Source organism: Silurus meridionalis, chromosome 18 (assembly GCF_014805685.1).
Source record: "Silurus meridionalis isolate SWU-2019-XX chromosome 18, ASM1480568v1, whole genome shotgun sequence".
Classification (NCBI taxonomy): Eukaryota; Metazoa; Chordata; class Actinopteri; order Siluriformes; family Siluridae; genus Silurus; species Silurus meridionalis.
Window position 1 is genome coordinate 25,597,907 of NC_060901.1, and position 23,105 is coordinate 25,621,011.

Here is a 23,105-nt window from a genome sequence, read left to right on the forward strand (position 1 = left end):
TTTGACTTTTCTTTGTTGAGTTAATTTAACAATAGTGAATTTTCCTCAAATTCAACCAAACTTCGATTCAAAAGTAAAGAATTTTTATTTTTAAAACTAGATCCTGGCTCCAGTTGTTATTTGAATGTAGTATGAGTTGCTACTGAACGGGTAAAAGGTGAACAATCTATAAATAAATCAGTAAGGATCTGAGGGATCCTGCTAAGTCTATAGCCTTTCTTTTTTTTTCATCTTTCCAGTTTTTATTTCCACCAGATGTAACCATTTTGTCCCAGTGTCCCTATTTTGCCAAACAGATGCTAATGAGGCACAAGTGAAAGCAATAAGAACCAAACAGAGGAAACAGGATCCCTCAAATCCTAAAAATAATGACATGTAATGTACTGTATGTGCATAAAAAGTACAAACAAATATACAGAAATACACCAAAATACACCAGTTCTGATTAAGAATGCAGGGCCGAAGTGAATAAAAACAAGTCTGTCTACAGTTAAATCTAATCAAATACAATAGAAAAATTAAACAGCAGGATTAGTGTAAAATAATTACAAAAAAAATATTTTTGGAGTGAAACACAATACATTAAGCCTAATATGTTTTAATACATTCCACAGCCTGTGATTAGTCCTGATTAAGTGCAAAAGATTCGAAACACTAGCTGTGTTATTCCACAAAGTGGCAACAAAGAGCGATAAAAGCGTTCAACCCTGGTACCGACATCATGCAGGAGAGGGTCATTTTTTAGTAGCATACAGAAAGGAAACATCCAAACCGTATGTCTTTCAGTTAGAAATAAAATATTATATGTTGGTGTATTAGTTGCTGTCTCATCTGCTAATCAGTTCTGCAGGGTCTCTTCCATGTATGATCTTCAGTTGATCTCCTGCTCTACTGCAGACGCACTGTTCCATCTCGATTACCTTTGCTGTAGTAAACTGTTTTTTAGACCTGGGGAGTTAAATAATAAGGAAAAAGCTCAGTTCATACATCTAAAACAAACATATGTAAAAGGGTTCACAAAAAATTGGGCTCATCCCTCAAAATAGCTTAAATATCATAGAAAACGTGATGTAATTTGTGTGAAAATTCAGGTGGATAACTTATCAATCTTAGTATGTGAGTATGGGATATCAAGGACCATCTCTGACCAAAGGTGTATTATGATTATTATTGAGACACCACTCTTACCTGATCATTTGGGTGATAACACCGGTACCAATACAAAATAAAGGTGTAGGTGACTGTGATTATGATTTACAGACATCCGGCTTACAGTCAAACGGCTATTACTCAATTCTTAAAACTTAATTTGCATTTAAATCCAATTTATAAAACAACTGCAAGACAGAACATCTGGGATTGTCCTGTGTTTTTTTGGGTTAGGGTTAGGGTTAGGGTTCAACTTTTTGAAATGGTGCATACCTTTCTTTCTGGTGGAGCAGTAGACCACAGCCACGATAATGTGCAGGAAGATCGCAGTCACCACAGCGAAGGGGATGAAGGGAAGAGACTCTGGAAAGATCCGTCAAAATATAACATTTTTATGTGGTACACAGACGTTTGGACACTTTTATTGAAAAGAAAAAGTGATTAATAAGTATAAAAGTGAAGTTATAAAGAAAAAGAATGAGTTATGAGGGAATTTCGGAATTATCATAATATGAGGTGGAATCAAAAAGGTTTAAGACTAGGTCTGTTTAGAAGAGAGTACTTTTTTTTATCTACGTGACTTTCAGAATAGTCCCTTTAGGTTCCCTGGTGGTCTAGTGGTTAGCATGGGGCGCTCTCACTGCTGCGACCCTTTCAGGGAACCAAACCCAGCTATTATGGTTGCACAAGCCAGTGCGCTCTTAGTGCCAGTCCCAAGCCTGGATAAATGGGGAGGGTTGCGTTAGGAAGGGCATCCAGCGTAAAAACATGTGCCATGAATACGGATGATCCGCTGTGGGGACCTCTAATGGGAGAAGCTGAAAGAAAGCTTTACTTTCATTCAGAATAGTCATTTTGCACAGCAATACAGCGCTCCCAGCATTCTTTTGGAACGTGTCCTGGAAGTCTTCTTCTTGTCAAGCTCTCCGGTTCTCCACAATGGTGTTAAAACGGTGACCTTTGAAGTCAAATCTGGCGAGTAGTGCTGGTGCGGAAGTGAAATCACGTGGGCCGTGCTTCGACGATCACCATACACAAGTTGCCGAACGGTTTCGCCATTTTTAAAGGTTTCGCAGTTGCTGAAACACCTCGAACGACTCGTTGCAGCTGCGCCGTATGTGAAACGTATGTCATGTCAAACATCTCTGTGGCAGATTTGCCCAATTTCAGGCAGAATTTCACAATTGCTCTTTGTTCTAACTTTCTGTCCAATGATACAATTGCAGACGTGGTCAGAATGGCACCAGTTAGCACCATTAGACTTGAAACCTTTTGATAACACCTTGTATATAATGATTTATATCTCAAGGTTAGTTTTAGTTAGTCTCATTTAAATAAATTCATATTTCTATATAATACTAATTAGTTTAGAAATGTGTGTTGAGGTTTTGATATTTGATTTCATGATGAATATATTGAGATATATTGAACTTCCTGGCTTGAAATATATAATTTGCAAACAAACGTTATTAGAACATTGGTTATCTAGTCTCATCCCAGTGTGTGTGAGTGGTGTGTGGTACCTGATGTGGAATTAGTTGTTGTGATAATGGGTGTGGATGTTAAAGGCCATATTGGGGCATCTACAAGAAAATAACAGTTGAATAATTATTAATAAAGATTATGATGTGCAATGAGTCAAGAACTGTACATAGATTACATGCAAAATATTGTTTTACCTTTTACTACAAGTGGAACATCTGTAATGATTTTCCTTATCTCACATCTGTAATACCCTTCATCCTTTAAAGTCAGCTGTGATATCAGTAAAGATAGATTTCCTGGATGATCATTAATAAGCTGAACTCTGCCTGTGTACAGATTTGTCTGGTCCTTTGGGTAGATTTCTTTATATTGAAAATCCTTATAAAATAACCATGTGAAAGTGTGGGGTTTGGCTTGCAGGTCAGAGCAGGAGCATGGCAAAAGGACAGACTGTCCCACATACCCAGTCACATACACTAATTTTTCAGTCAGTTTACAACCTGGAGAATGAACAAACATCGCACTTCTGTTAAATCAGATGAATCTGTCATGATATTACTACCGAAGTAGTGTTGTGAATTGAAATGTGTCATTTACCTTCAACGATGAGTCTTATATACCTGATTTCACCCACTTCATTCATACACATGTAGTATCCATCATCGTTTCCAGTCACGTGTGATATGAATAGAGAATATCCTGAAGACTCATTAACCAGCTGAAATTTGTTGGTGTACTGATCACTCTCAGGAGATATCTTTATCCATTTATCCTTTTTATCATATTTGCTCCATGTGAATATTTGAGGTTTGGTGTGGAGGTCAGTGCAGGAGCAGGGCAGCAGTACTGAGTCTCCTGTGTATGCAGTGATTTGTATATCTTTATTTCCCTTTAGCCTGCAGCCTGTAGGAACACACCAGTTAGTGATCTGTTAATGAGCAGTTCACCATCTGCAGCAACTCGACAGAAACCAATAAGGTATAAGTAATACCTTGGTACTCGTCTATAATTTGAAGATATCCCTTTAAATTCAGAGTTAAAAATAAACAAAGACCATTTAACAAAGCACTAAATACCATCAACTAGGAACCAGAAACAAACCCGAGCACTAAATTTTGAATATATTCAAGTACTAAACAAGGTAACAAGAAAATAATGTCAGTGAAACGGGGCGCAAAATACTATACCCTGCAAAGCTTGTAAGGACTTCCATGTTGAAGAGATATTGCATGACAACTATGGTAAGGCTGGACTTTGCAAGATGCGCATGATGATATGTTTCAAAAGGCTTTAAATACAAAAAAAATTATATTAAATATGAGACAGAGTACAGATGACTCACCTGCATTGACGTGGAGAAAAAAAAACAGAAGATAAAAACAAATCCGCATTCTTAAATTTTAACGAATTCGATTAATTACCATCCACACTCGCTAATATACACACAGCAGGAATGACAAATGTTTTCAAATGCAAGCATTTCCACAACCACTTACACATGCAGCCCACATACAATGAAGCAATAAAGTCCTTGAAATTGTAACTTCCTCTTACATCTGTTCAGAATTTGCAGGTTCTCACATTCACACGATCTCTCCATCCATTTAGCCATCTGTTTAATATATCTATTCACAGCATCAGAATCCAAATTGAGTGTTCATCACCTCAATGAAGTTGTATAAGGATAGGTAAAAAAGAAATTACACCTATATTCTTATTGGGGAACCAATCTCACACTTATAATCCAAAGGGAGAATTAGAGTTGACTGCTTTCATACGTACAGAGGAAGCGCTAGGAAAGGAAGTGCAACGTCAGCGACAAAAGATTGAAATACAAAGAAGGCCAAAGCACACAAATCCTAACCAATAACCAACAAAATGAGAAAAGACACAGATGAAGCATTTAATAGGGAATGGATTTGATCGAGTGGAGGTTAATTTTTTTTATTTTTAACCACAGATGGACTTGGTATAAAATGTGATGATGATCTCAATTATTTCTGAAAAAAGATGTTCTTCACACTTACCCATAACCCATGCACATATTTTAAAGTGTGGCAATAATCTATTATTTTAAGATGACTCTTGGCCACACCTGTAACCATTTACATCAATAAGCGATTTCATAATATTTGGAAAAACCATTGATGTGGTAAAACCAAGTGTATGTTTTGCAATGACCACTGTTGGGTGTTAGACATGCGTTAAAAAAGGAAGTTAAATCATTTCCAGTCATCAGTTGATGACATGCACCCGGTTTGGAGATGTGTGTAGAACTTTCAAGACTAAAAATGATTCTTTAAATTTTTTTAATATAATAATTATTATTATTTATTCCTTTAAAATTTCATGCAACAAATAATTTTCTGAATAATAACAATGATCTCTTTTATCTTTTATCTGTCCTTGCTGGTTTGTCTTGTGTCCTGGTAGTTTCCTTTCCCACCGCTATATCCTCCCACCGCTGCGACCCGGGTTCGATTCCCGGTCAGGGAACCATCCCCAGCCACTCTCAGTGCCGGTCCCAAGCCCGGATAAATTGGGGAGGGTTGCGTTAGGAAGGGCATCCAGCGTAAAAACATGTGCCAAATCAAACGAAAGAAAGTTTTTAATTGCCATATTACATCAAAATACAAATTTTTAAATTTAATACACAAATTTATTTCAAATTACTCAAAATAAAAATGGTAAAAATGCACTGTACAGTGTTTTCTTTACATTTAAGTTTAAAACCAAACTTTCTGTCATTTTCTCTGGCCTGAATCTTCTCCTCATCCCTTGCTGTTTTTTTTTCTTCATTTTTTATTCTGCAGCGCTTTTACTGTCCTGAGCGCTACAGAGTTTAGGGCAGTGTGTAAACCCAAATCCAGAGAAATAGCGATGAATCAATAATTTTACAAAGACACGAAGCAGCAAAAAAAAATAAATACCAAAAATTCAGATGGGGTTGCTTAGTGGTACAGAATTTAACGTATCAAAAGGTTGCGAGTTCAAATCCCAGCCACACCAAGCTACCACTTCTGGTTCCCTGAGCAAGACCTTTAACCCCATAGCTGCTCAGTTGTATGACTGACATAAATTTAGGTTGATCTGGATAAGGGCACCTGCCAATGCCATAAAAGCAAAAAACAAATCAAACAAACAAACCAAAAACATGTTTCAAAGTGTTCAACAAAAAATCCACAATGCAAAAGCGAAAAATCGTTAAATCCTCAAAAACTCAGGAAAAAAATTGTAATTAGCAAAAATAAACAAAGTAAAAATTTTTAACTAATTGCTGTAGCTATCCAAAAAAAAAAAAAAAAAATAAAATCCAAGCGCCCCATGTGCGCTACCTTAGAATCATAAGAGTTAAAATAAAAAGAGTGTTTACCCAGGTAACAATCTGGTCTTTTGGTTTCACGTAATTTGTCCAACTTAAAATCTCCTAATTTGTTACCACTGGTGTTCCACAAGGCTCTGTTTTGGGCCCTTTTTAATGTAGTAATTACTGGTTAACTCTTGGATAGATTTATAGGAAATATATCTATATATTGAAAAACAGAGGTTCTTCTGGTTGGCGCTAAATCCGATTTGTCGAAATTCTCAAAAGTTTTTTACTTTCTTTTAATAATTCTCCAATGTTCTCAGTTTGGGTGTTGTCCTCGATAATTCATTGTCTTTTAAAAAACATGTATACAATTAATATAATAGTATTTTTGTCTTTGGGTTTATTAGTTTACTAATTAACACTCTTTTACTTTAATTAGCTTGTGGTAGATTTCATACAAACTTTATGGTATATTACGGATCACACAATTTTACATTTGAATCAAAAGACCAGGAGGGACCAAACCCGGCATATAGAGGCTGAGTGAATGTGGTGTAGACTCTGTGAAGAAGTTTTATTCTGTCAGAGACGCTGTAGAAGGACAGAATTCCTGCACTTTGATCCACATAGACTCCGATTCTGGAGGATGCTGGAACTTTGAGATCAGTCTTGATGTCTTTGTGATGGAAAGATAGAGAAGAAGGAGAACACCACAGACTCCAGGACTGATTATTCCTTCCAAACAGATATTTCTTATTCTGTCCTTTCCTTCTGATGTCTTTATATGAGACTGATATGTCCACGCATCCATCCCGACTCCGCTCCACCTCCCAATAACAGCGTCCACACACACTCTCCTTACACAACACCTGAGGCCAGGAGTCAAATCTCTCTGGATGATCAAAGTATGGCTGCTCCTTCTCGATATATCTCACGACTCTATTGTTCTCAGACAAAACGAGTTTACGATATGCCGTGTCGGGATCCAGAGTCAGATAGCAAAAATCTAGCAAAATAAAATGCAACAAAGTGAACATTTTATGGTTTCATACATTATATTGTCTAGTGAGACGTGTGGTTCATGTAACTTACATTTCAGGAAATCTTCTCTGCTCTCCGGCTCTGGTGGGGAAATGATCTGAACGGCTGCAGCTGTGAAGAGAAAAATCGAAACAAAGACGAAAAGCATTATGCGTTGTGTAAAAAATGAAAAAGTAGGTTTATTCATTTGAAATCAGTATTTAGTTCATGGCTGCAGTAAAGTAAGCAGGAGCACTGCCCACAGAGCGGATTAAGACGTCCATCATTGTGTTTCTCCAGAAGGAAAAGCTCCTCTTACCATGTGGATGAATTTTGCTGAATTCCTCCTCACAGAATTCCTCAAGCCTTTTCTTCAGATCTGAGAGAGAATTCCTCACCCCATCAAAAGAGAGATGTTGATGAAGAGTGATGCTGGATGTTTCAAAATTTGGTCTATCTACTACAGGAGAGCGACGTCCAGATGCCTAGAGAAAACAATTACAACTTCAAGGATAGCTTGGTAAGGAAAAAAGAAGGATATTGTAGCTCAGTGTTGCAGCTTTCAGATTGTCTTTTTTGCAAAATGTTATATATTCAAATGACCCAGCATGCATTACACAAATGCATTATAACATCACTGCGAATCCTCCTTATGAGCCACCGTTTTTTAATGCGATAGCTACATAGGTCTTCAAACTGATATTACTAAGCGTAACTAAGAATTGAAGTGCAGAATGGGTAGCTTTCTGTTTTGGAGTCTTGTATTTTGGTTTTGAGTTTGCTTTTGAGTCTGGTTCCTCTCAAGGTTTCCTCCATTTTCCTTCCTACCATCTTTGAATTTGAGGCACTAAGCAGTAACAAACAGTAATAAACTGGAACCTGACCTCCTCACCTGATACCTTCCCTTAATAAGAGGAATATTAGACAGTGTGTGAGGAAAATCTGTAGATCAGTCAGTGAGTGTTACCTGGAGAAAACGGATGTGATCGTGTGTGTGTGAAAGCTGCTCCATCTCATTGACTCTCCTCTGAAGATCAGAAATCTCTTGCTCCAGTTGCTCCACCAGTCGTTCAGCACGACTCACTTCAGCCTTCTCCTGATCTCTGATCATCTCAGTCACCTCTGAGCGCTTTTTCTCCATGGATCTGATCATTTCAGTAAAGACCCTCAAAGTTTCCTTTACTGCTGTCTGAGCACTTAGCTGTTAGGACACACACACACACACACACACACACACACACACACACACACACACACACACACACACACACACATTTAAAGCTCATCTATTATCCCATATATCCCATGACTCTATGTCCTTGTTTGTGTGTGTTTCTAGGAGCAGCTCCATTACTGCTCACCTTTATAGTGTTTACAGCTTGTTTCAGCTCCTGCACCTTCTTCTGCTTCTCCTGGATTCTCTGCTCGGATATGATCTGCTCTGCTTTCAGCTCACTCTGAGGGACAAAATAATTCCATTTTGCTCTTTATAAAGTGTGTGTTTGTGTGTGCTTTTACACTGAGCCGTCACAATACCTGCCTGTCCCTCATCCACCACCAGATGTCTCTCTTTCCCCTTTTTTTTCCCACATGCCGTTCCATAAAATGATATATCGATATACAGTAAAATGTGTTGTGTTTAAGCTGTCAATGTTTTGTAGACTTTATGACCTGTGGTTTTATTATGATTGCTGATATTGAAGAATTCTTTGTGATCTAAGGTCCAGTCAGATAGCAGATGGGAGATTAGATAGCTACCTAACAGTGGGCGAACCCTAGTGGATGAATTGCCACTACAAATTCTTAGAGTCAGTGCTATAAGTACTGAGGCATGGATATAAGGTGGGGCTAAAGAGTAAAAACTAGGGTGATTGGATGTAAATAAAGTGGATGATGATGTGACATTTCAAGTGCCTGCCAGAGTCTGAAGTTCAGAGAAGAACTCTCTCTCGCTCTGCCTACCTTCCCCTATCAGTGCTCACTATGTGATTAGACCAGTTCATAACAATGTCAAATTTCACTCATAAACAAAAACACAATATTTCTCTCAGACTTGAGCAGTCAATTCTAGTTAAGAAAATTGTATCATGGTGTATTCATTCTAAACAGTTTTCTCACCTGTTTCTCGACTCTTTCCGCTGCAGCTGTGACGGTGTCGTGTCCTTTGTGATTATCAATCATACACAGATGACAGATGCAGGTTCGATCAGTACGACAGTAGATTTTCAGCACTTCGTCGTGCTCAGAGCAGATCTTCTCTTGTAGGTTTTCCGAGGCTTCGGTCAAGGTGTGTTTTTTCAAAGCGGGCCGTTCGAGATGAGGTTTGAGATGAAATTCGCAATAAGACGCCACACACATCAGGCAGGATTTCACAGCTTTGTGTTTTCTCACAGTGCAGAAATCACACTCCACATCTCCAGATACAACTTGGGTTGCAGTCTTCTTTACGCTCAGCATGTTTTTGTGTGGAACCGTTTCTCGGCATTTAGGGCAGCTGTAGATACCCTTCTGATTATCCTGATCCCAAAATTGTTCAATACACACCTTACAAAAAATGTGACCGCAGGGGAGAGTTGCAGGATCCTTCAAGAAATCCAGACACACTGCACAGGTGAACTGGTCTTGATCTATGGATATACTGGACTTGGCCATTTTCTTTGTATTTACTGACTAATTGAGAGAAAAAGAGAGAGAGAGAGCGAGAGAAAGAGAAAGAGCGTCAAGCCGAGATTATATGTGCTTTCACTGAATAAACTTTGAGCTTAATATCAGTTGTGTGGGTGGAGCATTATAAAAGTAGGATGCAGCTACTCTCCCAGGCTCAGGGTAAAACTTTATAATAAGTGGACATGATAGTGAAAAAAAGCACTGACTAATTAGGAACTAAAAAAACCCACAAAAATTTTAACCAATTTAATGTTTATATAACAGTTTGGAAACTAATGGGGCTAACTGCTATTCTGACCATGTGCGTTACCATGGACAAGCAAATATGAAATTCCTCATGAAACTGGGCAAATCTGCTACAGAGACATTTGACATTACATATGTTTAGCATACGGCAGAAGAACATTTACATTTAACCTTATTTTCATTTATTATGCATTGTTTATTCAATACATGTTTAGATGGCTGTTAATTCAGCCCCTGAGCCCTGCTGTGGACACCATCTAGCAGCTCAATGATTACCTGTCCTGACACCTGCACCAGCTCTGTCAAGATCTGGTTCTTTTATTTTTTGTTTTTTTACATTTCTGACTGATTTTTCCTTGTTTTTTTTCGTTTTCCCCCACCAGATGTCGCCATTCTTTCCCGAGTCCCTAATTAATTGCTATTGTTTCCACTTGAGTCTTGATAGTTCACCCTTTGTATCTGTCTGTTAATTGAAGTTTGTGTTATCTGTTTTATTAAATCTCCTGTCTTTTACTGAGTTTCCACAGTAAAAAGTTTCTCTTTTAAATTCTGTAGATTTATTTTTGCTCTGTCCTTTGTTGGATTTTGAGTCCTGAGTTTGCAATATGTGTCTTTTAGACTGTTTAAATAAAAAAGAACATAGATTTTCTGAGTTTGCCTTTGTATTTGGGCTCATGCAACTCTCTATGGCAGACTGTTAGAACTCCTCCCTCTCATGTAGAGCCCTAGACCCTGACAATAATATTTAATCATGAATCCTCATTATGAGCCACCATTTCAATGTGGAAGTCAGAGATGGAGGAAAACACTTGTCAGACATTTATTGTCCCTGTAATGAGCAATGTTTTAGAGAGTGTGTGAGGAACAGCTGGATCTGTAGATCAGACAGAAGTTGTTCAGGTTGACTCAATTCAGCCTTCTCCTGAGCTTGGATCATCTCCCTCACCTCTGAGTGCTTTTTCTTAATGGAGCTAATCATCTCATTTAGGATCTTCTTACTGTCCATTACTGCTGTTTGTGCACTTAGCTGTTAGAACACACACACTCATGCACCTTCTTCTGCCTCTCCTGGATTGTCTGCTGGAATAGAATTAAAGTTAGTGGTCTAGAGAGCTGCAGGAATCATTTGGAGGGTGAGTGTATTGATAAGCTGTAGGAGAAATGTATTCTGTGGGTTGCCTCAGAGAAAGATATGGCAGGTCATCTACAGCGCTTCAGAGGGTGATCAAAATTTGGGATTCTATCAACGAAGAGGAAAAAAAACATGCCTACGATAGGATTAGCTTGGGTTAGTTTGTGAATTGGGTTTTTGGAAGATAACTAGAACTGAAGGATTCTTCATGCCTATTTGACCAGCATATGGAATGCTGCCATCTGAAAATAAAGGATAATGTGATGCCTGAATGAACTGCCTGAACTGTCTTAATTTTGTTGGTGCTCAATCATGAAATATGATTAGGAAAGTATGCAGGAGGTGGTACCCTAGTGGTAGTTAAGGTTAAGGCATTGGACTCTGGTTTCTAAGGTTTTCAAGTTCAAATCCCAGCACCACCAAGCTGCCAATCCTTGGCCCCTGATCAAGGACCATAACCCTCAACTGCTCATTTGTGACCTACAAGTGCAACAAATTTGTGGGAACTTCTGCAACAGTGTTGGGAAGAATTTTCTGCACAATATTTGATTTCCATTCTAGAAAGAATGCCACAAGTGTGTTCAGCTGATATCTGCAATAAGACAATATACTGCAATTAACTTTAATGAGACAAAAATGAAGATTATATGTTTTTAAACAAAACATTTCATAAGGTTTAATTAATTTATTTAAAAACAGAGGAATTAAACAGTGTACAATTTAATTCAAAACTGGGGTGTTCTAAAACATTTGACTACAATTGTATGTGATGAAATTATGTTTGTAAATCAGAACAACGGATAGAATTGGATAAAAGTCTTTATATTGTATAGTACAATATATTTGTACATTAAAAGACCCCATGTTTAAGTCACCTATAAATTCCTTTAAAATTAAATTTAAAAAAAGTAATTTGGTAACAAAAAATTAAGTGTTAGCTTTAACTGCCAATCTTTAACTGTCATATTTGAATATGACTCCTGGCAATGTTTTGAATTACTACATTTTCAAGTTATGATGGGGTCATCGGGACGCATCTCCAGAAGTCAGGGACTACCTGAATGCAGCTTTAACCAGGCATGTACTCTTGGTTCTAATCGATTCTGCCACCTAATTTCTCTGATTTTTTACTAGAAACCTATGCTTTAATGATAAATAAATAAATTCATTCATTTATAAAGACATATATGTTTGATATAAATTTTGCATCGAACACTACACACTTTAAATTGGATCACACAGTCTCACATTAGAATCAAACAAACAGTAGGGCCCGAATCCAGCGTATAGAGGCTGAGTGAATGTAGTGTGGACTCTGTGGAGAAGCGTCATTATGTCCGAGACGCTATAGAAGGACAGAGTTCCTGCATCGTGATCCACGTACACTCCTATTCTGGGGGAAGTGGGAGCTTTGAGATCAATCTTAATGGTGTTGTGATAGAAATAAAGAGCAGTTTTAGGGGAAAACCACAGATTCCAGGATCGATTGTTCTGTCCGAATGCACACTCCTCACTGTCTCCTTTCCTGCAGATGTCCTTGTACGAGACAGATATGTCCATGCCAACACCGCTCCACTCCACCTCCCAATAACTGCGTCCACACACACTCTCTTTACTCAACACCTGGTACTTGGAATCAAATCTCTCTGGATGATCAGAGTAATGCTGCTCTTTCTCACTGTATGTCACCACTCTGTTCTTCTCGGATAGAATGAGGTTACGGTGCGCCGTGTTGGGATCCAAAGTCAAATAACAGAAATCTGGAATAAAAAAAAGAAAAACAAACTGAACATTGTGAACAATTAGCATGTGTGTGTGTGTGTGTGTGTGTGTGTGTGTGTGTGTGTGTGTGTGTGTGTGATTTAGTTGTACATTTCAAAAAATCCACTCTGCCCCATGGCTCTGGTGGTGAAATAATCTGAACTGCTGCAGCTGTGGAGTGAAAATGCGAAATTAAAACATCATCAGGTGGTAAAAAAAGATGAAAATCACTTATTCATTTGAAATTAGTGTTAAAGTCGAATAAAGTGGCTGCGGAAAAGTACACAGGAGCATCGCTAAGGACTACCGTTTCACCGATCGAATAAAGACATCCATCATTGTGTTACTTCAGCATGGACAGCTCCACTTACCATGTGGAGAGATTGTGTTGAATTCCTCCTCGTTGAATTCTTGTAATCTTTTCTTTAGATCTGAGAGAGAATTCCTCACTTCATCAAAAAAGACATGTTGATTGATGGACCTGTTAAAATTTGGTTTATCCAAAGGAGGAGACTGATATCCAGAAGCTAAAACCTACGGAAAACAAATGAAAGGAGATGGATTTTGTAGCATAGTGTTGCAGCTCTCAGTTTGTCTTTTTGTAAAATGTATAAATTTATTTTACATCCATCACCAAACAAATCCATCATATCATCATTATGGATCCTCCTTATGAGCCACCAGGTTTTAATGTGGTAGCTATAGATTTAGGAAAACGGTATATTTATTAGTCAATGCTAGTAGTTAGCGATCCTTCATTGCTTAATTGTCAAATTGTTAAACACACCAGACAAATGAAGATGCAGCTACTTGATCCCAGGTCCACAAACTGAACTTAACTGAACATCTAGGTCAGAAACATATATTGTTCCTTCAACAAAAAGTGTTTTAGAGAATGTGTGTGGAACAGCCGGCTCTTTAGATCAGACTGTGTGTGTTACCTGGAGAAAAAGGATGTGATCGTGTTTGTGTGAAAGCTGCTCCAGCTCATTGACTCTCCTCTGAAGATCAGCAATCTCCTCCTCTAGTTGCTCCAGGAGTCGTTCAGCTTGATTAAGTTCAGCCTTCTCCTGAGCTTGGATCATTTCCCTCGTCTCCGAGCGCTTTTTCTCCAGAGAGCTTATAAGCTTAGTAAAGAACCTGTCGCTGTCTTCCAGTGCTGTCTGTGCTCTCAGCTGTTGGGTAACACACACACGCACACACAACCTGAAGATTATTTATTATTTTCTTTCTTACATGGTCTTTGAATGACTCCATAATCTCCATGTTGTCTGCTCACTTTTATAGTCTTCACAGCTTGTTTTAGCTCCTGCACGTTCTTCTGCTTCTCCTGGATTCGCAACTGGGATTTCATCTGCTGCTTCTCAAATTCACCCTGCGTTCAAAACAATCATTCTCGGCACTTTATAGTGTGTACATTTATAGTCTCCTTCATCAGAATATATAATCACCCAGTAACTCAGTGCTGTAGAATATCTATATGATTATTGCTAGACTATATTGTTTCGCTAACAAAGTCAAATCTCGGCTTCATTCAATTGTACGTGAAAGACAAACAGAATTTGTGCATTAATGTATAGCAAACATATCTATTCCAGAATGGTCAATAATGGACAATTTGTACCTAAGATCAGATGTTTTAGATATTTTGTTAGGTTTAAGCATTAAAGTTGGTCTAATATGCATAGATAAAGGTCTGGTTCACTTCATCCAGGCCTGCCTCTGGATAGTGTTCTCTTCGACTGGAGGCCACTCTGTGCTGCTTGGGACAGTTTCTCATCAATGCCTTGGTGGTTCCATGAAATTCCGGAGTAAGAACGGGAGCTTTGAGGATGGATTTGGACTGTAGTTAATGTCAACATTGACTCAGGACTACTTTTCGCTTCTGATCATCATCACTGTACCCCGCAACATCTTATATCTGCTATAAATGGACATTCTGTCCAACCCAGATGAGGATGAGTTTTCTCTTGACTGGTTCCTCTCAAGGTTTCTTCCTTATGCCATCTTGGGGCGTTTTTCCTTCACCACAGTCGCCACCGGCTCGCTCATCAGGGACAAACTTACTTATAAAGAACATATAAATTTTTTATCACCACATTATCTGTGTAAAGCTGCTTTGATACAACGTTCATTGTTAAAAGCAAGAACACCTCTGAAGCACTTTGAGAATATGAAAAGGCATCATCAGAAATTTAAGGATTTTGGGGCAAACCAGGAATATTCTGAAAGGCTTCCTCAGGTGTTTGAAAATTCGAAATGGGAATGATGCGTGTTGAAGGTCCTAGAAATTTACTTTGGATCACAAGAAATCCTTGAGTTAAACTTCGAGGACATAGTAGAGAAAATGTGTACCCAAATATATCCCTGGAAATGTATGGAATGATAATGGAATAGTACTCTGGTTGTTAATATTCTGGTGACCTTTACACTCTGGCACAAATTCAATGTGTTGCAGCCACCTACATACAGTGGTGTGAAAAAGTGTTTGCCCCCTTCCGGATTTCTTATTTTTTTTGCATGTTTTTCACACTTTTATGTTTCAGATCATCAAACTAATTGAAATATTAGTAAAAGAGAACACAAGTGAACACAACATGCAGTTTCTAAATGAATGTTTTTATTATTGAGGGAAAACAAAATTCAAAACTACATAGCCCTGTGTGAAAAGCCCCCTAAACCTAATAACTGCTTGGGCCACCCTTAACAGCAACAACTGCATTCAAGCATTTGCGATAACTTGCAATGAGTCTGTTACAGCGCTGTGGAGGACCTTTGCTCCACTCATCTATGCAGAATTGTTGTAATTCAGCCACATTGGAGGGTTTTCAAGCATTTCAGTATTTAAACTGAACAGCTCTGTTGTGTCTTACAAAACAAGTATGATGGAACATTTTTGGTGGACATCAAGTCACAGATACAACACACACAGCTTTTTGGTTTCCAGCACCACAATTGCCTGCCTCACCCTGACACAGTTCATTGTTGAAGTACATGTTTGGTAACTCGTCTTACCAGATTCTGACTATCGTTGAAGATGAATCTAAAAAACACTGAGGATAATTAAATTTTATAAAGTTTTCTCATTCTCACCTGCTTCTCAGCTCGTTCTGCGTTGGCCATGACGATCTCGTGTCCCTTGTGATTATCCGTCGTACACATATGACAGACGTAAGTTTGATCAGTACGGCAGTAGATCTCGATCGGCTTGTTATGTTCAGAGCAGATCTTTTGAAGTTTAGCTGAAGCTTCAGTTAAGGTGTGTTTTTTCAAAGCATGAGGTTTGAGATGAACTTCACAAATTGAAGCGACACAAACCAGGCAAAACTTTGTGGCTTTGACTTTTTCCCCAGTGCAGAAATCACATTCCACATCTCCAGGTCCAATGTCACAGTGAGCAGGAGAAGCATCTTGGATATCAGTCTTCTTGACCCTCTCCACCACTTCAGCCAGCATGTTGTTTCTGTGTAGAACAGGCCTTGAAGTGAAGTTGTTCCTGCAATGAGGACAGCTGTAAATGGCGTTCTCATCCTCCTGATCCCAGCAGTCATTAATACACACCTTACAGAAACTGTGACCACAGGGGGTTGTCACTGGTTCCTTCAGGAGATCCAGACACACTGGACAGATGAAGTCGTCCTGATCTACTAAAATACTGGCCATTTTCCTGCATTCACAAACTGAAAATGAGAGATTCTTTTCTTATTCTTTGAAATGACAAGTTACTTCCTTGTTCTCTCGCTGTGTGTGTGTGTGTGTGTGTGTGTGTGTGTGTGTGTGTGTGTGTGTGTGTGTGTGAGTGAGTGAGAGATTAAAGTAGGAGGAGCACAAGCACAGGTAGGCTATGAAAACACCTGAGTTAACCATTTCATTTCTTTTCAGTGCAGAAATATCCTAAAGATGCCTGAAAAATGTAAGTTACAGTTTCACCACTAGCAATCATTCCATTAATTTAAAGCAAATGCCACCATATCTTTTTTTTTTAAATCTGTTTATGTGGAACGTTCAAGGAGCATGTTTAACTCGACCGAGAGAGAGAGAGACAGGAAGAGAAGGCTATGGAGCAGAAAGCAAAAAGCAGTATTGAATTTATTTCCTGGTCCAGAATAATGTGATGACCTACATATTTAGTCACAAATATGTGCCAGGATCCTCTCCCCAGACCTCCAGCTTGATAGACCTTTTTAGGTGAAGTAGACCTAAATCTAACTAAACTGTGCTTTGGATTGGGTTTCTACTGCTAGACCCATTGCCTCACCGTTTTACTCCTGCACCTGTCCTGCCACATCAGGAACCACCCTCAGACCTCCACTCCATCCCGGCTGTTTATCATGACCTAGAGTCTGTTTCATTTGATGTGAAATATTGTTCAGTGTTTTACAATAAAATTTTAGGGTTTGAAAAAAAAAAAACTTTAAACATGAAACCGTAAATGTGTATTTTACATCAAAATCACATTTTTTCCAAAGCTTTTATTTTATTTGTATATAGTGTTAGTTAAACATTCTGCACTAGTACATTTATTATTTATTTATTACTGTTTATTGTTTATTTAATGAGCCTGTGACTTATATGAAACAAACAGGTTAAACTTTGCATCATGAGATTTCATATGATCATTTTCACCATTTCTATGCTAACAGTTAATTTTTAATATTAAATGTTTTAACTATTATAAAAAATAAAGAATATGTTTTAATTACTAAAATTGTGTGCTAGCAATTTTTGGGAATTTTTACACAAAACACTACATACATTATTTTGAATCACATAATCTCACAGTAGATTCCGGCCACCAGGAGGGACCAAACCCAGCGTATAGAGGCTGAGTGAATGTGGTTTGGACTTTGTGGAGGAGCTTCATTGTATCAGAGACGCTGTAGAAGGACAGAGTTCCTGCACTGTGATCCACACACACTCCTATTCTGGAGGATGACGGTGTTCCAAGATCAGTCTTAATGTTGTTGTGATAGAAAGTGAGAGAAGAAGAAGAACATTGCAGACTCCAGGACTCATTGTTATGTTTATCTCCCAGTCTTTTCCTGCCGATGTCTTTATAGGAGACTGAAATGGACACGCCAACCCCGCTCCACTCCACCTCCCAGTAACAGTGTCCACTCAGACTCTCTTTACACAACACCTGTAGGCAAAAGTCAAATCTGTCTGGATGTTCAGAGTACTTCTGGTTTCGCTTAGTGTATGTCAACGCTCTATTCTTTTCAAACAGATTGAGGTGTTGATTTGCTGTATTGGGATCCAGAGTCAGATAACAGAAATCTAAAAGAAAAGAAAAGCAAACTGACAGTGTGAACAATGTGTGTGTGTGTTTTTGTGTGTGCATGATGGATAAACATAGTGTGTGTATGTGTATATTAGGGATGATTAAAAAAAGTGTGCATCGGATACAAGTTCGCATTTGTATAACAATGCATTGTTTTTAACATATTTTATTTGCATTGGTAAAAAAATATCTAACTAATATTTAGTTGTATGACCACAGTTTTTTAAAACTGCTTCACATCTGTGTGGCATGGAGTCAACCAACTTGTGGCACCTCTCAGCTGTTATTCCACTCCATGATTCTTTAACAACATTCCACAATTCATTTACATTTCTTGGTTTTGCTTCAGAAACAGCATTTTTGATATCACCCCACAAGTTCTCGATTGGATTAAGGTCCGGGGATTGGGCTGGCCACTCCATAACATTAATTTTGTTGGTTTAGAATCAAGACTTTGCTCGTTTACTAGTGTGTTTGGGGTCATTGTCTTGTTGAAACAACCATTTCAAGGGCATGTCCTCTTCAGCATAAGGCAACATGACCTCTTCAAGTATTTTGATATATGCAAACTGATCCATGATCCCTGGTATGCAATAAATAGGCCCAACACCATAGTAGGAGAAACATGCCCATATCATGATGCTTGCACCACCATGCTTCACTGTCTTCACTGTGTGCTGTGGCTTGAATTCAGAGTTTGGGGGTCGTCTCACAAACTGTCTGTGGCCCTTGGACCCAAAAAGAAAAATTTTACTCTCATCAGTCCACAAAATGTTCCTCCATTTCTCTTTAGGCCAGTTGATGTGTTCTTTGGCAAATTGTAACCTCTTCTGCACATGCTTTTTTTTTAACAGAGGGACTTTGCGGGGGATTCTTGAAAATAGATTAGCTTCACACAGACGTCTTCTAACTGTCACAGTACTTACAGGTAACTCCAGACTGTCTTTGATCATCCTGGAGCTGATCATTGGCTGAGCCTTTGCCATTCTGGTTATTCTTCGATCCATTTTGATGGTTGTCTTCCGTTTTCTTCCACGTCTCTCTGGTTTTGCTCTCCATTTTAAGGCATTGGAGATCATTTTAGCTGAACAGCCTATAATTTTTTGCACCTCTTTATAGGTTTTCCCCTCTCCAATCTACTTTTTATTCAAAGTACACTGTTCTTCTGAACAATGAACGACCCATTTCCCTCAGGCTTTCAAATGCATGTTCAACAAGTGCTGGCTTCATCCTTAAATAGGGGCCACCTGATTCACACCTGTTTTTTCACAAAATTGATGACCTCAGTGATTGAATGCCACACTGCTATTTTTTTGAACACACCCCTTTCAACTAATTGCCCAATTGCACAGCCTTACGAGCGTGCATATCATGAATGCTGGGTCTTGTTTGTTTTCTGAGAATCTACTGCACCTACTGGTAACTTGTTTGCCACATAGCAATAAAAAATCTACTAAAAACCTGGATTATTCTGGTTAGTCACATTGTACTGCTATTTTTTTAACAATACTGTAGATCGATTTCTCCTCGCTAAACTGTTTCTCGAGCACGTACTGTATCACAACACTACGGAGACCAAGGCATGTCCTCAAAATCACATAGAATACAGATTAACAAGGCAAAGGTAGAGCTGTGTCTTTCTGTAGTAAAAAAAAGTGAAAGAACCCCAGGTTTTACCTCATCACTTTTTCTTTTTTTGTTTGTGTTCAAACTAAAGAAATAAAAGTGAACTACCATATTGAATTGCATAGCATTTTGCATCAGTAGCTGCTTCATATGTATCCATAATGTATCATGTTTTTGGCTATTCATCTTGACTGTACACACTAAATCATGTGTATAGTGTGTATGTTGTTGCATTAGACGTACACTTCAAGAAATCTTCTCTGCTCTCTGTCTGTGAAATAATGTAAACTGCTGCAGCTGTGGAGAGAAAAATGGATATAAAGACAAAAATCATCATCAGGTTGTGTACAAAGACTAGAGTAAAAGTAGTTCTCCAGCAGGAACAGCTCCTCTTACCCTGTGGAAGAATTTTGTTGAATTCCTCCTCACAGAAAATTTCAAGTCTCTTCTTCAGATCTGAGACAGAATTACTCACTCCTTTAAATGAGAGATTTTGATGAACAATAATACTTGAGGTGTCTAAATCTGATCTTTCAGAAAGGGGAGACCGACGTCCAAAAGCTAAAGCCTACACAAATAACAGACAGTAGTTTGATAAGGTAAAGAAAACAATATTTTTTTTTTTTATGTGGTCACATTTATATCCATAAATATTAGGTTTGAAAGAGGCAGATGAGGAGGACAGGGCAGGTATGGAGATGGATGATCCGCTTTGGCGATCCCTAATGGGAGAATGAAGAATTTACATCCATCAATATACTGCTACTATATTTCCCAGCATGCATTACATAAAAACATCATACTATCATTATAAATCCTCTTTGTAAATAAAAATGTAAATAAAAACAGAATGCAATTATTTCAAGATATCATAAATCCATATTTTGTTTTACGATAAAAACAAACAAAACTGAGAATATGTATCATTTTAAGAAAAATAATCAGATAATTTTAAGTTTGACTGCTGCAACAGGTCTGAAAAAGGCTGGGACAGTTCCATGTTTACTACCGTGGAGCATCACATCTTCTGTCTGTATAAATATGAGCACATAGAAGACATTACTGGAGTGGTCTGCTGGTACAACACAATCTCTACAGACAGGAAGAGAATGGACAATTTGATCTGGAAGGCCAGTGCAGTTCTGGGGATGCTCCTAGACAAAGTACAGGGGTGGCAGAAAAGTCTTGGTAGCTAAGCTATCATCATTGCTGGAAAATGACTCTCACCACCTGTATATAATAGTTTCAGCTCTGAGCAGCTCCTTAAGTACAGACTGTTACATTCTAAATGTAACATGGAAATTTCCCTTGTTGTGGAACGAATACAATCTTATCTTAACTTACCTGACACGGGGCTTACATGAGCCGGGTACAAACAATAGAAACTAATTAGGGACGAAATGGCGACATCTAGTGGAATAAAAGGGATTGAATACAAACCTAGCTGGAATTCCCCTATCCTGATATTTCCCTTAATGAGAGGTGTATTAATGAGAGGTGTGTGCGTGGAATAGCTGACTCTGTGGATTACACAGTAAGAATTACCTGGAGGAAATAAATGTGATCATGTGTCTGTGAAAGCTGCTCCAGCTCAGTGACTCTCCTCTGAAGATCAGAAATCTCCTGCTCCAGTTGCTCCAAGAGTTGTTCACCTTCATTTACTTCAGCCTTCTCCTGAGCTCTTATCATCTCTGTCACCTCCGAGCGCTTTTTCTCCATGGAGCTGATCAGCTCATTAAAAATCCTCTCACTATCATCTACTGCTCTCTGTGCACTGAGCTGTTGGAAAATCCACAAAAGATGAAACGTTTATTTATCATTCCTTCTCTTATTGGGTCTCTAAATGACTTGATGTCCATGTTGTATGTGTTTCTAGGAGCAGCTCCGTCTCTGCTCACTGCTTACCTTTATAATGTTCACAGCCTGTTTCAGCTCCTGCACCTTCTTCTGCTTCTCCTGGATTCTCTGCTGGAATTTCATCTGCTCCTCTTCCAGCTTACTCTGGGGACAAATCATTAAGCTAAGTCAAGGGCCTTGCTTAAGCAGTTGCAGATTGGTGGTGGTGGGATTTGAACTTGTGACCTTCCGCTCCAAAGTCCAATTCCTTAGCCACTGAGATACCACCTCACTTAAATGTCATTGTATGTATGATAGTTACCATTCTCACCTGTTTCTCAGCTCTTTCTGCTGAGGCTGTGATGGTGTCGTGACCTTTATGCTTATCCATCGTACACATATAACAGATGCAGGTTTGATCGGTACGGCAGTAGATCTCAATCGGCTTGTGATGTTCAGAGCAGATCTTCTCTTGTAGCCTTCCTGAGGCTTCAATTAAGGTGTGTTTTTTCAAAACAGAAACTTCTAGATGTGGTTTCAGATGAGTTTCACAAAAAGATGCCACGCACATCAGACAGGACTTGACGGCTTTGTGTTTTCTCTCGCTGCAGAAATCACATTCCACATCTCCAGGTCCAGCGTAACAGTGAGCAGAAGAAGCAGCTTGGACTTCAGTCTTCTTCAGTTTCTCCACCACTTCAGCCAGCATGTTGTTTCTGTGTAGAACAGGCCTTGGAGTGAACGTGTGTCTGCACTGAGGACAGCTGTAGACCCCCTTCTGATCCTCCTGATCCCAGCAGCCATTAATACACACCTTACAGAAACTGTGACCACACGGGGTAGTTACAGGATCTTTCAGGAGATCCAGACATACTGCACAGATAAACTGGTCCTGGTCTACTAAAATGCTGGATTCTGCCATGTTTCTGTATATACGCACTGAAAAACAGAACAGTTTTGTGTTCTCAAAAATTAAAATTCTATGAAAGGTACTTCCTTGTTCTCTCTCTTTCTGTGTGAGTGGGTGTGCGGAAAAGAGATACAGAAAGTAAAGTAGGAGGAGCACAAATACAGGTAGATAATGAAAATTCCTTAGTTAACCCTTTTATCTCCCTTCAGTTGTATAATTGTAAAAAAAAAAAGTTATTGGAATTACTTTAATACTATATATATATATATATATATATATATATATATACAAGTATTGGGTCACCTGGTCATAAGTATGGTATGTGATTTTTTGATTGCATTCCACATTTAGTCCCAATGTGCTCTTATAATTCCCTCCACCCTTCTTGGAAAATGTTGCACTAGATTTTGGAGTGTGCTGATGGATATTTGTGTTTATCAGCCACAAGGGTGTTACGAAAGGCAGGTACTGATGTAGGTGAGGAGACCTGGGGTGCAGTCAGGGTTCACATTCATCCCAAAGGTGTTAAGTAGGGATGAGATCAGAGCTCTATAGCAGCAAGATCTTCCTCTCCAAAGCATCTCAACCATATGTTCTCACTTTGGGGCATCACCATGCTGGAACAGGTTTGGGTTTCCAAGTTCAATTGAATGCAAAATTATATCATAGCACCATCTAAAGA

General features: G+C 38.6%; 4 protein-coding genes across 7 annotated transcripts; all 4 read right to left on the bottom strand.

The window, feature by feature from the left end:
• Positions 1-66: 66 nt before the first annotated feature.
• LOC124401441 lies at positions 67-4,433 on the bottom strand. 2 transcript variants are annotated; one of them, XM_046873774.1, is made up of 6 exons: positions 4,189-4,433; positions 3,232-3,537; positions 2,829-3,134; positions 2,673-2,732; positions 1,423-1,512; positions 67-948 (listed from the first exon to the last, which is right to left on the bottom strand). In XM_046873774.1, the coding sequence occupies exons 1-6, from the start codon at positions 4,244-4,246 to the stop codon at positions 917-919; spliced, it is 852 nt and encodes a 283-aa protein (XP_046729730.1). In that variant the 5' UTR covers positions 4,247-4,433; the 3' UTR covers positions 67-916. The 2 variants fall into 2 exon arrangements, with proteins under 2 accessions (XP_046729730.1, XP_046729731.1); XM_046873775.1 differs by lacking the exon at positions 4,189-4,433 and adding an exon at positions 3,977-4,138.
• A 1,425-nt stretch (positions 4,434-5,858) lies between these two features.
• Positions 5,859-9,672, bottom strand: LOC124401409 (tripartite motif-containing protein 16-like). The gene is made up of 6 exons (XM_046873705.1): positions 9,083-9,672; positions 8,326-8,421; positions 7,932-8,165; positions 7,284-7,449; positions 7,037-7,096; positions 5,859-6,950 (listed from the first exon to the last, which is right to left on the bottom strand). Exons 1-6 carry the CDS (start codon positions 9,614-9,616, stop codon positions 6,418-6,420), a joined length of 1,623 nt encoding a protein of 540 aa, XP_046729661.1. The 5' UTR covers positions 9,617-9,672; the 3' UTR covers positions 5,859-6,417.
• Positions 9,673-11,679: 2,007 nt separating this feature from the next.
• Positions 11,680-17,175, bottom strand: LOC124401407 (tripartite motif-containing protein 16-like). 2 transcript variants are annotated; one of them, XM_046873703.1, is made up of 7 exons: positions 16,332-16,454; positions 15,864-16,266; positions 14,050-14,145; positions 13,712-13,945; positions 13,142-13,304; positions 12,882-12,941; positions 11,680-12,769 (listed from the first exon to the last, which is right to left on the bottom strand). In XM_046873703.1, exons 2-7 carry the CDS (start codon positions 16,224-16,226, stop codon positions 12,234-12,236), a joined length of 1,452 nt encoding a protein of 483 aa, XP_046729659.1. In that variant the 5' UTR covers positions 16,227-16,266; positions 16,332-16,454; the 3' UTR covers positions 11,680-12,233. The 2 variants fall into 2 exon arrangements, with proteins under 2 accessions (XP_046729659.1, XP_046729658.1); XM_046873702.1 differs by having other exon boundaries at positions 15,864-17,175.
• Positions 17,176-17,256: 81 nt separating this feature from the next.
• Positions 17,257-22,532, bottom strand: LOC124401406 (E3 ubiquitin/ISG15 ligase TRIM25-like). 2 transcript variants are annotated; one of them, XM_046873700.1, is made up of 6 exons: positions 21,845-22,532; positions 21,583-21,678; positions 21,223-21,456; positions 20,074-20,245; positions 19,921-19,974; positions 17,257-18,047 (listed from the first exon to the last, which is right to left on the bottom strand). In XM_046873700.1, the coding sequence occupies exons 1-6, from the start codon at positions 22,433-22,435 to the stop codon at positions 17,527-17,529; spliced, it is 1,668 nt and encodes a 555-aa protein (XP_046729656.1). In that variant the 5' UTR covers positions 22,436-22,532; the 3' UTR covers positions 17,257-17,526. The 2 variants fall into 2 exon arrangements, with proteins under 2 accessions (XP_046729656.1, XP_046729657.1); XM_046873701.1 differs by having other exon boundaries at positions 17,794-17,910.
• Between the last annotated feature and the right edge of the window lie 573 nt (positions 22,533-23,105).